The sequence below is a fragment of the Betta splendens genome, chromosome 1 (assembly GCF_900634795.4).
Source record: "Betta splendens chromosome 1, fBetSpl5.4, whole genome shotgun sequence".
NCBI classification, from domain to species: Eukaryota; Metazoa; Chordata; class Actinopteri; order Anabantiformes; family Osphronemidae; genus Betta; species Betta splendens.
In genome coordinates, this window is record NC_040881.3 from 3,438,042 (window position 1) to 3,456,663 (window position 18,622).

The window sequence follows — 18,622 nt, forward strand, 5'->3', positions numbered from 1 at the left end:
AAAGGTTTAATTTGTTTTTCTGCTTCTGTAGATTGAATTTAAATGAGGTGCTTTAGCTTCTGGTGCGTCGGCTGCATTCACTTGTGGCAACTTGCCTCAAACATTAACACGGAGTTGAACCCACACATCTGACAGCTCCAACAAAAACGAGCTTATGCGCTCAGCCAAGCTGGTGTTTTACTGCGGGGCTATTGTACGCTCTGCTCCTGTTGTTGTCGTGCTCATCCCCTCTAGGTAGATGTCAGCGTGAAGCCGTCCAGATGCTGCCCCTCATGTCGCACACCCGCGCTTTATTTATTTATTTGCATCTATTGTTATGGCATGTATTTGTCTGACAGACTGTGTGTGTGTGTGTGTGTGTGTGTGTGTGTGTGTGTGTGTGTGTGTGTGTGTGTGTGTGTGTGTGTGTGTGTGTGTGTGTGTGTGTAGCTGTGTGAATGGGGTTTTGTAATGAGAAATGCTTATCAACCCTCTCCAGCCTGTCAGCCGCCACTATTAGCTGCCACCCCAACAATCCTACAGGTAGGCCAAAAGTGCTCCAATTGATTCCAAACATTCCTATTTGTCCCCGTAGAAACGAACAATCGGCAGAGGGATTTAGTTGATTAGGATTATGGAAAGTCATTTCTGTTGCAAATAAGTGTGCATTTTTGAGAGGTCGATTATTGCGCTCCAATTGCTTTTTTTAATACCTGGGACGAAGTTGCAGTTTGAATGGTAATCGGTGGTTACTTACGGTTAAGTCCACAGGAGGAAGGCTCGGCCTCCAGTTAAGACAAAGAGAGAAGGATGAGATGGAGAGAGGAGTAACACACACACACACACACACACACACACATACATACACACACACACATACACACACACACACACACACACACACACACACACACACACACACACACACACACACACACACACACGTTCATTTCTTCTCATCAGTGCTATAATCCTTGCTGAGAGTACTTTCCATATAACTGGGTGGCTTCTGCTGCAGAGAGAAGCGTTTTAGCATAATACTAACAAGAACCTTGACAATTAGTTGGACAGGAGAGGGGACGTGGGGGCAGAGAGGCAGGAGGGCAGCGCGCACAGCTGAGATATGAATAGAAACCTGGGGAAAATAGAATAACAAGAGGCAGAAGTGGGGCATCAAGCGTGTGACGCTGGAAATCTTTTATTTTCCCCGTGTGCAAAACGTTTTCAGGAGAAACTGAATCAAGTCAAGCAAAGAATAAATACACAGAATTCAGCGCATAATTAAGTGGAGTGTAATCAGGATTTATATCATTGCAAAGGCATAACATGACTCATCCAAAAGCAGTATTGACTAAACACCACAGGAGATTTTGAATATTGACACAGACTATATGAAATGATGTTACCAGGTTTCAGCAATAACCTTATTGTAACATGCAACAAAAATGCATAGAGGTTTTTTTAATAAAAGACCAAGTGTTCAGTTTGGTTGTAAGCTTTTTTTTCCAAACAGACATATTAAATGTTCTAGAAGTGAAAAACACAATGGAACGTTCACATTATGACTGAAACAGGTTTGTTGTAACCAGTAAATGTTTTCATGTTTAACTTGAACTGTATGACTCAAATTCAATATCCTAATGTCTTTCTGGCTCATGGATGTCGGTCCAAAGTTGCTCTTTGTGTTGATTCCGTTCCTAGAGAAGATCTCATTGGATAACAGCTGCTGCCCACAACTCAGAGAGTGACAGCGAAACATGTATATGAGATTTCCAGCAGACGACCGGCGGACAGAAGGGCTTCAGAGGACGTACAAGTTTAACAGGATTGGAAATGGTCGCAACCAGCTGTAAGAGGTAAGAGAGAAAGAGCCGGGGATGAGAGTCAAAGTGGGAGGAAGGAGGGGCGTCGAATCAAGGAGGAGTGTTTGTAGATCAGCTGAAGAAGGAATTAAGTGTGGTTTGGCACAAAGTTGAGCAAGTAGCCGGCAGCTTGGCGAGATGGATAAGGAGGATGGAGTGAATGGGGGAAAGGAGCAAGCTCTGGGATGAATGAAGCCGTTAAACACATCATCAAACGCTGCAGACACAGCAGGGGGCCTTGGGATACACCCGTCTGAGAGATGGCTGGTGTGAGTGGCTGCATGTGTGTGTAGAGTTTTGTGTCGGCCTAATAAACCATCCATCTGCAGGGAGATGAGAGCAGTGGATGCAGGGAGCGGTGGTGGTGGTGGGGGGGGTTACTGCACTCTTTATGCTCCATATTTACACCCCTTTCAAACGCACAGACCCGCAGATACACAGTCCAGCCCAGAGGTTTCTTTGATGCTTGTCGATACTGCTGCGTGATGATGTCACGCGGCGGAGAGCAAGGGAGGGAGGCACGATCAAAGGCAAAGAGGGAGGGATGAAGACGCAGGAGAGGATATCCAAGACAACAACGGGACAAAGATGGCGACGGCTGCTGCTCTGGGACGTCCACCGGCGTCCGGACCTCCGCGTCGCCAGGCGGAACCGGGGCAGTGCAGCAGGCGCGGCCCCGTCTCCCATTGTAACAGGACGACCACCAGCATGACACACTGGAACCGCCAAGCCAACGCCAGCCGCCTCCGCCGCCAAGCTAGCACGGTAAGCTCTCGTCTACCTCCGCCTCGCCTCCGCTGCCATTCAAGCATCAAACCCTCAACGCCGCCGCCATCGCTCCATCCCGAGTATTTATCAGGAGTTGCCGTTCTTTTTAATAACACATTTTCTACCCATTTCTCTCTTTCTCGGCCCTTTCATCATGGTCTTTTGGCCGTTAATATAGGCCTCTCTTTGCCATCAAAGGCAGCACATCAATTGCCTTGACTCCCAAGTGTATGTGTGAGGGTGAAAGAGAGAAAGGGAGAGAGCAGAAAAAAGAAGAACCACGTATCAGAGATCAAGGCTCGCTTTCATGCCTGATTTTGGCCTTGCTTGGGTTTCGCTTTGCGTCACTTCTCCGCCGTCGTGCCCCGTTTCAGGCCAGTAGATGCTCTCGGAGCCCAGCGGCAGCCGCCGCCGTGCAAATTCCACCTTCGCTAAAAAATGAAATCGGACGCTTAAGTGGACGCGGAAGAGAGACATTTTTTGGGCTTTTCTTTGAGAATATTCTGCGGCTCGAAGGCTACAGGGCCGGAGCGCTGCCCCGATGATGACAATACGTGAAACAATATTTGAATAAGCAGCAGGAGGGCAGCCAGCTAATCCACTGTGGCTAATCCAGTATTGGTGCAGGCCATATTGGTAGCTGTAGTATTCAGCCTGATCACAATACACATCAGCAGGACGCCATGGCAGATCTACTGACACTCTCACTGCGGCCACGGCTGGGAAAGGCCAGCAGATGGATGGACGGCTGGAGAAATGATACACAGACAGACGCATGGACGTTTTCATGGGGGAATGGAAAAGCTATACAGATATTGATGCTTTGGCTTTCGGATGTTTCAGATATTGTTTCGTCCACTTGTGTAGAAATCCTTTTAAAAAGAACTTATTAAGACAAAGGAACAGGTGACAGATTTAAATGTTTGCTGTCTGTGTTTTGGTGGCGCTGTGTGATTATGTTAATGTTTTTATAGCACAGAAGCGCAAACTGACTTAAATATCACCAGAGCCGCATCCGACGTAATAAAAGACTCCACTGTACGAGATCCTCCGTATCTCTTGTTTCTAAGCTTTCATCGCAGCCAAACAAACTACTTGTCTCCAGTTAATTTTCTTAAAGAGTAGCGCTCTGCTTCTCTTTCAAGGGGCATATAATGAAGATTTCACTCGCTGTGAGCATCTAAATGGGTCTTTGTGCTGCGAGGCCCCCAAGAGATAAGCCTGTTTTTGACAGGTCTCCGTACAGACGCCTAAATCTGCTGTGGCAGCTGGAACAAAGGGACCCGAGAGCTGGACCGTCCGCAGACAAAAAGCTCCGTCTCAGTAGTCTGAGGAGGCTGCCTCCATTGCAAACTGATTCATCCACTGTTTTCTTCACAGGAAATATTTGTATCGCTTAATTAACAGTTTTAAAGCGTAATTGATCTTCTTAGGGAGGCTGTGGACGTATTGTGTTTGAGGCCTTCAGGTGATCGCAGACACAACCAGGCATGAATCAGTGAGCTGAACCCTGACGTTGTAATTAGCCAGTGGAGCTGAAGCCTGTGTTAATGACCCACTGGTTTAAAGAAGAGGCAGATGTGATCAAACCCTGTCACGTTATGTGTGATTTTACTTCAAATACTCTCTTTGTTGGGGTGAAGACGTTCAGGACATATATTTATGGGGGAAATAACCACAGTTACTCCACTGAGGTAAATATGGAAATAATGAGCATGTTATTAATTTAGTTAATAAAATATTATTAAAACATAAACATAGATGCCAGAGTAGAACAAGCACAGGTGGAATTAAATCCAGTTCATTAAGTCCAAACACAAAGGCTTTGTGTCCAGTTCTTTGTTTGACAAACGCCTACAACATTAATAATTAACAAATGCAGGTTTGCAGACGTGCCACGATGAGCGCTGTTAGCGTTGCCATAGCAGTTAATAACGCTCAAAACTCTCAAACTGAACTTATCTTAAACAGTAACACTTTGAACATAACTGCAATGTATGTATGATATTCATCATATTGTGATGAATGTCATACATAAAACCTGGTTGTGCCGTTGGCTCAACAGACTGATTCAAACTCAGCAGCCTGTGACTGATTAATAAACAAATAGTAGATCTACTGTATCAGCTTCAAAATAAACAAGGAGAAGTGAAAGCAGCATTTGCAGCAGAGCTTCTGTTTCGGGCTGAAGTGGACTGTGTAGGTGTTCCTAATAAAGTGGCCACTGAGCGTATAACCATCCATAGATAGAGTAAACACACAGATGGAGGGATGCATGAGGCGCATTAGTGCCCCCCTGTGTGGTGACCTTTCCTCAGCTCTGACCTCTCCGATGCTCACACACTCGCACAGCGATGCGCACACATACACCGGGCTTCATTACAGATTCATAAGTACCAACATGCCCCCAACCCCTCCTCACCAAGACACGGCAAAGGTCAAGTTCATCTTCCTCAGTATTCCGTCTCTGTCTCCCTTCCCTCTCCCCCCGCTGTCTCTGGGGCTCTGCAGCAGCCTGTTGCAGCAGGCGCCTGTTTACGTGCATGCCTGCTGTACGGTGTGTGTGTGCTGACTGCTGAGGACAGGAGCCTCAGTGATTTGAATAGATTTCCATAATGAAGCATGTTTACGTTGGCGCAACAAACAGTGGACAGTCAAACTGGCAAACCTTCCAGCGTCACTTTGTCATTACGGCCGTCGGAGCGGCGTCCACAGGTGCCTCACTACAAACTCATGCTGGTTGTGTGTGTGTGTGGTGAACGTTTAGCCTGAACTGACAGCAGGACACACAGAGTTTGTTTGGTGGCATTAAGGTGAGACACACACGACCAAACACCATCACGTCCTTTATTATTATCACAGCATATTGATATTATTACCCCTAGGCTAAGATGGTAATGGAGAAGCGGTCAGTCCAGAGGACGGAGGAGTGGACGCATGTCTGGACGCCTGAGCCGCCTGACTCCACTGTCTACACACAAACAGTCACGGTAACGATTTCACTGCTCGTTGTCACAGACTGAAGTCAGAAATGTTTAGATGCTCAGGTGTTACATTCACTGATCATCGCCCCTCAGGATTTTTATTCTTTTCCTTAATGTACATAAGGTTACATTTTATCTTACTTACAACTTTATCCGCAACTATTTATCTATTATTTGTTAAGTTTGGTATTTTTATATTAATTTACTTCCCTCATGTCTGTTTTCTACTCTACTGCCATGAAGCGCAGACGTATGAATCACATGTTACCACATTAATAAGATTTTCACACATCTCATGTGATTGCCCTGTTTAATGTAATTATCAAGGTAGAACATGAGTCTGGTGTGTAGCGCTTGGTCAGGTGTGTGTTCTTGTAGTGATAGTATAAATGCCCATAATAATCCATCGCTCTCTCCCGTCTTCCTCTCTCTCTCACTCTCTCTCTGTCTCCCTCTTTCCCTTTCTCTCGCTCTGTCTCTCTCTCTCTTTCTCACACACACACACACACACACACACACACACACACACACACACACACGCACACCGGTGGCAGCTCGGAGCTCCTGACTGACAGCCGTGCAGAGAGCAGTGACAGGCGGGATGCTCTCTCGGTCCTGTCAGCCACTGAGCCCACGGTGGAAGGACGCCCCGTGATGTGGACACCTGTTCAGAGGTAAGAGATCCGAGGTGCGTGGACTCGCTGCTTTATTGTAGCGCTCCTCACGTGAACATGTGGGTCGCCTTGTTCTACCGGCTGATTGCCTGGAGCAAAGTAAGCAGCGCCTGTACGTGTCGGTCTCTGCCGTTTTTGTTCTCACGCGTCCTGTCGTTTTTTGATCTTCTTGACATTATGTGATTTGACAGTTTCTTATGAAATATTGAATAATTTCAACTTTGAAGACTGTAAAGGCTGGTATTGTAATTCTTTGTATCGCAAGTCATTTTATTAGGTTAAATTGTGTAATTACCTTTTCTTGTCGGTGGTGGCGCTGTTCGGTGTATTTTCGCTACTGCCTGGCATAGAATTGCAGCAGTTAGAACCAATAGGCGTACAAAATATCAGATAATTTAAGCTTCACTTGTGGTGTAAAAGTTAGTTAATTACTACATGCTTAAGTACTGTACTAAATTGAAGGTATTTGTACTTCATCTGTAGTTTGTTGCGTTTTATGCAATTACAGATATGACTTTTGTACCTTTCAAGTTAGGATAAGATCGACTTAAGCAGGAAATTCCCTGGTTAAAATGAATGAATGAATGTAAATAAAAGATCTGCGGCTCAAGCAGCTACACAGAGCCTCCACTGTCTAATACAGCGGCTGAGAGGTATTGTCCATGGCGGATGCCAGCCACCGTCTCTTCCAGTGGGCAGCGCGGTTCAGACCAGCTTATTCTGTCTTTTTCTGTCCTGGTCTGTGCTGCTCACATCCCCTCAGATCACTCGGTGGTTGAAGCCTGAGGCTGCCACTTTTGGTGTCATTATCTGACAGTTATAGTTGTTACTTTGTTCTCAGATATTACACAGGTATCGTACCTGTGTGTCATAGACAAATGATGTTCGAATAGATTGCATTCTATCAATAATTTCTGACCAAAAATGGAATAAATATTTTTAATGCTATCATGCTGGCATGAGCCAGGGCCATTTTACCATTCAAAATCTGATTTCATATAATCAATTAACTGATAATAATGTTTTTGATTAAGTAAAAATTTAAACGTGTAATAAAATATAGATATATTGTTAGCAAATTAGCTCAATAAATGATAGATAAATTAAGTAATAACTCGATTTACGCAACCACTGTACATAATGCTTAGGTACATATGATAAATGATTCCCCTTTTTATACCCCTTTTACACGTTATACCGCATAAATAGCAATTCAGGAAACCTTGAATCTATTAATAAACTAACCAACTGCAATTAATTTTAACAAATGTGAACCTAGCCACAAAAACTAATTCATGTTTCATTCATGGGTTGCATGCGTATTCAAAAACAAGCCACACACTCCTATGTACTATATAAATGTAGGTAGGGCTGCAACGAGCCTTCAAGTTCTTTGTGTTGTTCGAACTAAAGTTTTATATATACCTGACAAAAACAAAAGAATATGCCCTGTTTTTGCAAACTGTTATAAAAGTATAATAACGTTTCTGCATTTATTTATTTCTTTTTAGTAATGGAATAAGAGCAATTATGAATAATAATGTAGACACAAAGGATTTCTATAAGGAATCTGAACCTTACCGTGCTGCTAATTTAACGTGAATAAATACTAAATTCTTTTTTCGCTAGAACTGAGGCTTTAGCGACACCTGCATGTCGCTTCTGTCCGCTGCGGTTCTATAAACGTGAAACACACCGCACGGCGTTCGCGTGCACGCACGTATTCTCTCGCTCTGTATTATTGCTCCAAGCCACCAGCCACCATGGGGAGTTAAGGGCAAAACGTCGGCTTATTTTTGTGAATATTTAATCTAAAAGCTATCCATATGCTGCCATTTGGAGAAACCAGTTCGCACCAGTATCCCCAATGCTGTGGACTACGGGGAACTGGGTTTCAGAGACGGTAAGACTAACAGTTTTGTGGAAAACACGGGACGGTAACGCACCTAGCTAAGCTAGCAAGCTAACCCAAACTAGCAAGCTAACGTAGCGAGCTAAGTGAGCTGCAGCCAGTGGAATGGGAAACGTGCCCTCGCTTTCTTGTTTTGTTTGATGTTACATCGGCCGATGTGTTGCCGTGAAACTGAAGAAAAGTTTGTGTATCTTCCGTACGAGTTTGCTCGACATAACTTTTATAAAGTCCCCCTGTGCCGGAGTGCTTTGCATGCAGGCCCGTCTTGTGCGGTTGTAGAGTTTGTTTCTGTACCCATCCCCCACCTTCTTTGCAGGCCAAGATGAATGAGATTCTCACTTCAAAGCATTGGCACGGGTGGTGGCATTGCTACGAGGCTAGCTAGCCCTCGTAGCCCGTTAACGTGTGTGGGTTGTTCACTAACTTACGTCCAGCTTCGCGCAGTGCAAAACCTGCTTTGACGGTTAGCGATAGCTTTCGAGCTAGCACTTCACTGATGGCAAAAAGTTAATGGTGAACTTGGGAGTTCAGGCTGGAGACGTCGTTGCTGATTGCATGCAGCAGACGACAATGACGATAATTCAACTTTAAAATGTACTTGTCATTTGATTCTGGTAAAGGTTTCCAGATTTCGGAGTAGATTTTTGGTTTATTCTCAATCATTCTTGCTTAGTTCAATGTTCCTGCTCTGCTCATCATTGTTTTCTTTCTTTATTATACGCACTCAGTCTGCTGGGTAAAGCTTGCTGCTACTTCCAGCTGAGACTCTGCCTAAATCATCGTCAGAACTCTCTTACTTTTGAGGTGCCAACTGTGTCTCTCACTTTCATAATCACCAACAGCCTGATCTGCTTGTTCAAGGCCACATAGATCTATTCATTAATGTTATTTACACGTTTTTCTTCTATTGAAACGTCGCAGCAGAAATCAATATTTGTCAGATATCATTTTTCCATTTCTCTGAAGTGTAGCTTTAGTGTCCTGTTCTTGCTGACTGTGTTGCACCAGTCATACTCTTCTGCTGCTGTAGGTTTTCCGCTTCCTGGTTTGACACATGCTTCCAGAGTTGCCCTTCAAAACAAAACTGTCACCCACTGAATGTGTTCTCGACCTTTTCTTCAAGTCCAATGGTTGTGATGTTTTTGCTTGGAAGTCACTGGAGATGATCAGTTTCTGAAATGTAGACAAGCCTGTCTGGCATTGTGTCACATTCAAAGACACTTAAATCACTTGTCTTTCCCATTCTGATGCTTGGTTTTAAAACCTAATTGTGTCTACATTTGTCCACAGTGTTTTGTGGTGCTGGGATTGGTATTTGCATAAACCAGCTGTTAAAGGGTTGTACATAGAGACGTTCCTTGTGAGTGGGTGTGTGTACAATCCATATGTGTTGTATGTATGTTTTGACCCAGTGAGTGGGTCAGGAGTCATGCTTATCATTTTAGGAAAAATGTTGATTCCCCTTTGTCAATTCTCTGTGGTATAACCAACTACTTCTTTGTTTTTATCATAGGGTGAATCGTTTGCCAGCAAAATCCTTGCTAGAGGGGGAGATCTGACCTCTGCCTTGTGCAATCAGAGACATGAGTGTTGTCAGAGAATTACACGGGATCGGGTACAGGGGCGGTGTTGGGGTCGTGCCCCCTCTGAGTGGCCCGGCCCATTTTACTGAGGATGCGCCGCGACCCCCAGTTCCTGGTGAGGAGGGATCTGATGTGGAACCCCCAGTCCAGTCAGCCATCACCCGTCCAAACACCTTTTCCCAAACTCTCTGCTATCCCCCATCATCCTCATCAACTAAAATGGGGGACTGCTCTACTTACACACTCTCCTCGTCTTCTGCAACTCCTCGACGCCCCGATCTGGACTTGGGGTATGAACCTGAGGGCTCAGCGTCACCAACTCCACCTTACCTGAAATGGGCTGAGTCACTCCACTCTCTCCTAGATGACCAGGAAGGCATCCAGCTATTCAAAAACTTCCTGTGTCAGGAAGGCTGTGCAGACCTTCTTGATTTTTGGTTCGCTTGCTCAGGGTTCAGGAAGACCAGCCAGGACAAGAGAGCTAAGCTGGCCAAGGCCATCTACAGGAAGTACATTGTAGATGGAAGTGGGATTGTCTCCAGGCAAATCAAAGCAGCCACAAAGAGCTTCATCAGAGACTGTGTGGGGAGGCCTCATCCAGACCCTGCCATGTTTGAGCAGGTAATTAGAACACTTATTCACACACTCAATCTTGTTTCTAAAGGTCTTTATAAACACAATACACTTTGAGTTTGAGTTACACGGGTCATTGAAAGGCTTCATATTATTTCTTGACATATGGCACAACAGTGTAGAATTAATCAGAATGTTTTTACTGGTAGTATTGCAGTCTTGCTTGTAATTTAAATTTTTCTCCACGGCTGAATGGGTTTAAGAGGCTGTTGTATCATTTTTACCAAGGCTATTGATTATCCTGTGTTAAGGGTCATTATACATTTAAATGTAGTCACGAACACTCACCCTACCTTTTTATTTATTTTACATTTATGATTCATACTTGCTCCTTTTCCATTTTAATTATTCAGTTTCTTAAAAAAATAAAATGGAGTTCTGGGGTTTAAAATGTTTCCCTAATTTGCAATATTGAAATTGATTGAAATGAAAGAAAATAATCTTTTATGTATGTATTTATTATCTGCTGCACAACAGTTGTTACAGTCTTTGACTTTGTGCCAGAGCTGCTAGTAATATTCAGTGTAGCTCTCCTGAAAGTATTTATTAAGTAAAATACAACAAAGGAGTGACGTTTCAGGTTTCTGTACTTGGATTCTTGTTCTGTTTGATTTTTTTGTCCTTACAGCTCTCTGTTTAATTGCTGTGTTCTTACATGATCGTCAGTCAGACTGTCACATTGCAGATGCAAGACCTTTGACACAGACCTTGTTAGCAGAGATTTAAATCTCTAGCTGTAGTTAAGATGGCTACCTAGCTGCACATCGTTATAAAACCTTGGTGATTCTAGGAGGTATGCAAATGACATAGGATGCAGAAGTCACTGCGGTGACACTGTCACTGGTTTGGAAAATTTGTTTGACCTTAAACAGGTGTCCAGTGCCAGGGGGATGTCTGTGGTAGATGCCTTCTGTAATGCAGAATCACACCTAATCGAGAGATGGGTCCTACATGTTATCAAGCATTAGGTCCTATATAAGTCACCTGTACAGATGAGTGTGTTTGTGTTCCTAGGCCCAGACAGAGATTCAGGCCATGATCGAGGAGAACACCTACCCTTTGTTTCTTAAGTCTGATCTGTACCTGGAGTACACACGGACAGGAGGCGAGAGCCCCAAGCCTAACCCCAGTGATCAGAGCCCTTCATCTGGGCCTGCCAAGCCTGTGCCTGGGTACTTGCCTACACTTGCAGAGGATGAGGAGTGGAGGTGAGATAATGGATCATCTATGTAACCTAATAAACAGAGTCCATGCCTGTCATATTTGCCCCTATTTGAAATAATTACAGTAATGTATGTGCTCATCCTAGGTGTGGAGGAGGAGGTGTGAGAGAGGTGGAGGATGAGAAAGAGGAGGAGAGTGGAGACACACCAGCAGGTAGGCTGACTCACAGCCTACTGATGCAGACAGCCCCGCAGAGAGCCTCAGTCAACAGGAGGAGGCAGGACAGCAGGGAGTACAGGTGTGTTTGGAAATGATTAACAAAGGCCACGATGTCTGAGAATTGCAAATATTGAAATATTTTAATGTATTATACATTTGTATGACTTACATGCATTTTTGACCATTTACTGTATGCGAGTACTCATTAATGGAAAAGGTTGTCCTAGATGCTTGTCCCTGTTGAGCTGGTACCTTTTGTGTGTGTGTTTTTTATTCAGTGTTTTTGTTTCAAATATTACCTGTTGGTCTCTGTTCTTAGCCTCAGACCATGGAGGGAGCCAGTAAATCCGTACTACGCAAACATGGGCTATGCCCGTGCTCCAGCCACCAGTGCTAATGACAGTGAGCAGCAGAGCATGTCGAGTGATGCAGATACACTGTCACTGACCGACAGCAGTGTGTAGGTCCACACACATACACACACACTCACCCACTCACTCTCTGTTACTGTATTTAGTCAGTCCTCCATTAATTTATTTGCCTAATAACTAAGATTTTTTGAATCTGTGTCTTTGTATGCAGAGATGGTATTCCACCATACAGATATCGGAAGCATCGTAAAGAGATGCATGAAAGTGCCAAAGTCAATGGACGTGTGCCCCTACCTCATATACCTGTGAGTTAAACAGAGGATTTAGCTAATGCCAACTTTCTTTATCCACCCTGAAGTGACATGTGACAACAGTGGTGATGAATGTTGTAACCTTGTCACGGTTTTGTTAGAGTTTTTAAACACTTGCTTTGCTGTAATGATTTTCCATTTATCTGCTATTGCCAATTACATTTTAGCGTCAGGTGTGTGTGTGTAGACACTCAAAGCAAACTTCTTCTTCTTTGTTCTTGTGCCCGTGGACATACAGCGCACGTACCGCATGCCAAAGGACATCCACGTTGAGCCTGAGAGGTTTGCAGCGGAGCTCATCAGCAGGCTAGAGACGGTTCTCAGAGAGAGAGAGGCGCAGGAAAGACTTGAAGAAAGGTTGAAGAGAGTACGACTGGTGAGTGTACGGCTGTATGTGTTACACTGAGTTGATATTTGTTTTATTACAAGTAAAGATTCAGAATAACTTGTAGAAGGAAATATGTTTAACCGCCAGCGGACTGGAAATTAGAAATGTGAATGCAAAGTGTGCTTGCCTGTGTCTGCTAGAAGATCTGAAATATTTGTCTCTTATTTTCAACAGGAAGAAGAAGGGGAAGATGCTGACGTCTCCATGACAACCTCCATGTCCTCTCATAGCATACCACTCTCCCTCCCCTCATCGTTTCCACCTCCCTACGGAGCCCGTTATTCAGAGACCACTGCAAACACCGCAACAGTTGCCACTTATGGCAGCCTGGTTGCCATGGAGGATTCCCATGACGATGACCCAGAGTCTATTTTGGATGAGCATGTTTCACGAGTGATGAAAACACCAGGCTGCCAGTCGCCAGGGGCAACCAACAGCACCTTAGGAGTAGGGGGTCGCCACACGCCTCCCAAATCCTCGCGCTCACCTGACGGGGGTGTCGGACCTCCTCACTATCCACACCGAGGAGGAGGCCACAGTCTGCCCGCTGCTGGTGTTAAAGGTAAAAGAATGGGGGAAAGTGTTCTTCCAGACACAATGCAGCACTATGTATGCGACACATAATTACTTGCTGCGCACACTTTGTCTGCTATTTTGTTTCGGCAAAGAATATGGAATAATGTGCTTGTTTTTGACTTGAACATGTCTTTCAGGTATGCATCACCACAAGCAACTCTACCACCACAGAGGAAGAGAAGGGCAGGAGGAGGCGGGCTCAAGGTCTCAGCCCAACTTCCTGTGGAATGGAGATCCAGCCGTGCCGTATCCTGGAAGAAGTCGAAACTATGCGGACGGGGCTGGAGCCAGCACGCTTGAGGGCGTGGGCTACAGGTACCTAGTGTGGCCGTGCTGGCTGTACTTCTAATAATCTGTGAATGCTGCCTTTTTATTCAGGTGACCTCCACTGCTAACTGTATGTTACCTCTTCATTCTGCAGTAGCAAAGGCAGCACACTGTCACGGCGAGGGGGCAAGAAGACGTCAGAGACATCGGGTAAGGGCGATGATGGTGTACGTGGACCAGAATCCCAGGTACCCCACGAAGATCTGGAGAGAAACCAGAAGATCCTGCAGTGGATGATGGAAGGAGATCGACAGAGAAAGAGCTCACATGGGTAAGTTGCTGGAACTCTCTTCAGTTTCAGTGAATGCTCTCACGTTTTTCATTTTTAGTGATGTTTATTGATTTTTGTTGTGTCGCCTCTGCTCTTTTGATTTTTCTAGCGGCAGCACCAGCAGCTCCAGGAGGACAGGAGCCAGCAGCGAGTCACCGCGCCCAACTTCGGTGGAGCGACCTGGAGCTGTTCACCCCTGGGTCTCTGCTCAGCTGCGTAACAACCCTTCTTCAGTATCCCCTGCCATGCCTGGCTCATCATCTGCCCAGGTTCAGCCCTCGCATCCTTTCATCCAGGACCCAGCAATGCCCCCCAACCCAGCTCCCAACCCCCTCACCCAGCTGGAGGAAGCTAGGAGGAGACTGGAGGAGGAGAGGAGGAGGAATGCACTGCAGCAGGCCAAGCAGAGGTGGGTATAGATAACAAAATCACATCTTTGCCTTTGTGTTTGTTTGTGTTTACCAAGGAGATTTTCGTGTGGTTTCTGTTTCTTCAGGCATAAGTCTGGTAAACGTCAAGTGTGTGAGAACATGACTGTCGCTTACTACTTTTGTGGAGAACCCATCCCGTACAGAACATCAGTTAAGGGCCGAGTGGTGACTTTGGGTCAGTTCAAGGAGTTGCTTACCAAAAAGGGCCACTACAGGTGAGATCATCTGAGCACAGCTTGCAAAATCTGTAATGTTTGTGAAACATGCTGAATAAGTAAATACGACAAATGACCATTGAACTGCAAAAATGCATTGGGACTCATAACTGTGTTTTGTATGTGCAGATTCTACTTTAAGAAAGTGAGTGACGAGTTTGACTGCGGTGTAGTGTTCGAGGAAGTTCGTGATGATGATGCCATCTTGCCTATCTTCGAGGAGAAGATCATCGGGAAGGTGGAGAAGGTCGACTGAAATTTGGGAACAGGATTACGAAACGGAATTGCAAAAAGATCATTGGAAAAGCAGAGACTGGGAAAGAACGTTCGAGTTGGATATTCAGCTGTGGCAACACGATTGATAGGAAGAAGAACGATGGAAGGAGTAATGTGTGACAGAAGGGAGACTGTGCTGCATGGTAGAAGCTTGAGTATTAAAGAGGGTTTTTATTTTTATTTTATTATTTTAAAAAAATTGGATATCTGCATCAGCACCTGGATCCAAACCCACCTAACACAAAGAAGATCGACCACACCTGGAGAAATGGCTAATTTCACCTGTCCTGTTTCTACTCTGAATATTCAAGGCTGATTGGAAGGCGGTTTAAATCGGATATCTGACCGGTCTTCCACTCCACTGCTGGAAGGGACTGCTGGAGATAGAGAGGGAGAGACAGAGAGGGGGCATAGTAGTCTTCCACTTCTGCTCTGGAGGAGTCTGTCCTCCGCAGACCATAACGATGCTGCTACATTACCATGGAAACCCTTCAATCGGTGCTTGGGACAGTAAAGAAAGCAGTTTTATTCCATTTGGGGGTCTCGCTGCCTTTTGCTGTCTCTGTTCCTCATGGGCTGGTGACAGGGAGAGAGGACGGAGGATTTTGAGGAGTGGAACTTCTACCTGTCCTCCTCATTGACTTCATGGACTCAACAGAGAAATTTTCTCACCCTTGATTCCCAGATGTCACATAGTGATCTCTCACATCAACATGTTCTCTACATAACTTGTTTACCAAAGCTACATATTTTTGATAAGACAAGTATCCTAGCTACTTGTCATTTTATTTGAATTATGTATGTACAAGGCAGGTACTATTACTTATTAATGCAGCCTAATTTTGTCATATCTTGACATAATGTTGTATTATTGTGTATGTTTTGAAGCTAGTTCATTAGTCATTTCAGGGCAGCCTTTCTGTTTCTTTTCTCTACAGCACAATATTGCACCTAAACTCTGTTTTGAATGTGCGGTTGTTCTGCACCACAGATTTTCTAACATACATGTTGTTTTTTACCTTCTAACCATGTACTAAAGGTGGGCCTTCTTGACCATCTTTGTTTTCGTTGCCCCTCATGTACCTCCAAACCTGCTATTTCTGCTATATGGAAAGCCTTTGTATGTAACTCCAAGCTCAGTCTAGGTGCCTGCCTGCCTGCCTGCCTGCCTGTCTGTCTGTCTGTCTGTCTGTCTGTCTGCCTAGCCAGTGCCATTACTATCTAGAAGTGCGTCGGTGAGTACGAAAGCCTGTCAGTCACGTATGCCTGAACTTAGCCAAAGAGTCCCATAGTCACATATTTCTACATCCAATGAGTTTATGTATACAGTCAAAGAAAAATTGCAATATCTTTTTTCATTTTTTCATCATGATCAGAAAGCATGGTCTTCTTAAATTTGCAGTTTCCCAAACCTAAACATTGTAAAGAAAAAAACAGCCTAAAGAAAATGTTTACTCTTCTCTGCATAGTAAAAACGTAATAGCAGCAAAGGTTTGCTTAGCTTGATTTAACAAAGTCAAAGCATAACAAAGCATTTACATGTGCACAGACCCATGAAAACAATGACTTTAATGACTTGGAGAACACATTGCTGCCATTGTTGGTGTGTCTAATATTGGTGGAAAAGAATTTGCATCCTTGGCTCTGACTAGACAGCTCTGTTCTGATAAAACACCCCCAGAACTGCCACATTAGCCAGAACTACCCTGAATTTGTATGTGAGCATGACAAAAAAGGTGTCATGGTCTTTAGTACACAAATGCTGTCTTTCTGTATTCAGTGGTTCTAAATTATTATTATCTATTACCAGTTTAGGAAAAATAAATACTCAGATAAATATTTAGTTTAGTATCGCACAAAAAAATCATTTAAATTGTTGCAACTTGAAACAAAAGAAAAACATTTTGGATTTGAATTCAGTTGACTGTTAAACAATCAAATACGTTTTTACGTATTCTATCTTACAAAAAATGAATGAGGAAGAATAAGTTTATTATAAGAATAATTTTCACACCTGTTGTCAAGTTAAAAACTTGTTTTTGAAACCGTCTTTCTAACATCAAGGTCACACGGCCAGAATCAAAGCACACTGACACACCAGCTATGTAAGCTGAATGTAATTTAACTTTACTTCTATGTACTAGATCATGTCATCATGTCAGATTCTCCCTTCAGTATTATCCTCCAGCTCTTGGTCTGATTGAGTGTTTCTTTTTTATCTATGCTGGTAGGCATTTGAATGTGTTTGTAAAACAAAGAGGTCCCAGTAGATCTTGCAGGAATGTCAAATACAGTTCGTCCTGGGTTTCTGCCCAGTAAGGGAAAAATAGGGTCGTAAAATGTATTTGTTTATACTGCAGCCCATTATGCCTTCAATATAAAATAAAAAATTTAGATATGTATTTGTTTATAAAAATGTAATTTTAATAATCAAGCATGTTCTTTATAGGGATTGTTTTCCTGATGAGTTGAATTATCTATTTTGTTTTATTGTTTTCGTGCAAAGTGCTATGGCCCTCTGATATTTTATCTGTTTTGTTCGAACACCCAGGGACAGTTGATTAACATCTGAGTCGTGTCATTGCGATTATGATTTGAACAAAACAAAAACAACTGCGCCTGTTGTATTGTCAATTTGTGTGAAACACAGTGCCTTTTATCACGTTACCTTTCAAAATGTTTATTGAACCAATCCATGATTTTAATACATGTTTTGATTTCCAGTCCTGTTGTATTTTTAGCTGCAGTCATGCTTTCTCATGTCTGTTCTCACACCTCCTCTGCTGTAAATATGTACATTTTCATTTCATACTCGTCTTCAGGCCTGCAGCCACATGTCAGTGGTGTTTCAGTTTTTCAAAGGTAAAGATGTCACTGTGCTGGTTCCATTTGTACATTTCTTTTAAAAAGGTACTTCGTAATAAAGATATTGAAGAAACTATCTGCCCTTTTATTGTTTATTACCATTCTTATTACTGTTTTTAACATTAAAATGCACACGTGCTGCTCATTTCCTAAATTAATGAAGAGCTTCATAGCATTTAAATGCAAAGTTTTTCTTTACACAAAATGGCTCAAAAGAACTGCTACTTTACTGTATTTGAAGGAGAAATTATTTTTCTATTACCTTTTGGGACTTAAATATCCATTCATACAGTAGTTAGTTAATTGCACACTGTCTGGAGGCAGCAGTAATATTAAAAGCATCAGCGATATTAGCCTGATAAGGCTGGGTCCTTTATATAAGTAACTATGTAAGTAATTTTAAATTACCTGTCATTAATTTATTACATATTCTTTATTGGATTTATTTAAGTTAAATTAATGACAATAATATCAATACATATATAGAATTTATACAACATCTTTTACAACATGCGTCTGCGTCCCTCACTGGCACCTCACTCCGCTGCCAACTGGTTCAGTCTTGTCACTCGCCTGGATTGTCGCAACTCCCTTTTCTTTGGTCTTCTCCTAAAAAACCTTCATAAACTCCAGTTTGTACTAAATTTTGTAGCCTGCATTATTACAAGAAGTTTAACACACTGTCATATTACACCGGTTCTGCATCAGCGTCACTGGCTACCAATCACTAACTGCATTCTATTTAAAATACTGTTACTCACCTACAAGTTCATACACAACCTGGCCCCTTCTTACCTTGCTGACCTCCTCCAT

The 18,622-nt window shown here is 43.4% G+C and overlaps 1 protein-coding gene across 1 annotated transcript; it reads left to right on the forward strand.

Annotated features, from left to right (window-relative positions):
• Positions 1-6,295: 6,295 nt before the first annotated feature.
• On the forward strand, positions 6,296-17,885 carry LOC114856124 (axin-1-like). The gene is given in 14 exon segments (XM_029151818.3): positions 6,296-8,170; positions 9,693-9,806; positions 9,808-10,383; positions 11,410-11,603; positions 11,705-11,857; positions 12,098-12,238; positions 12,361-12,454; positions 12,699-12,836; positions 13,023-13,410; positions 13,562-13,739; positions 13,846-14,022; positions 14,132-14,431; positions 14,519-14,668; positions 14,798-17,885. Coding segments are annotated over 14 exon segments (2,766 nt in total). The 5' UTR covers positions 6,296-8,134; the 3' UTR covers positions 14,925-17,885.
• The last annotated feature ends 737 nt before the right edge of the window (positions 17,886-18,622 follow it).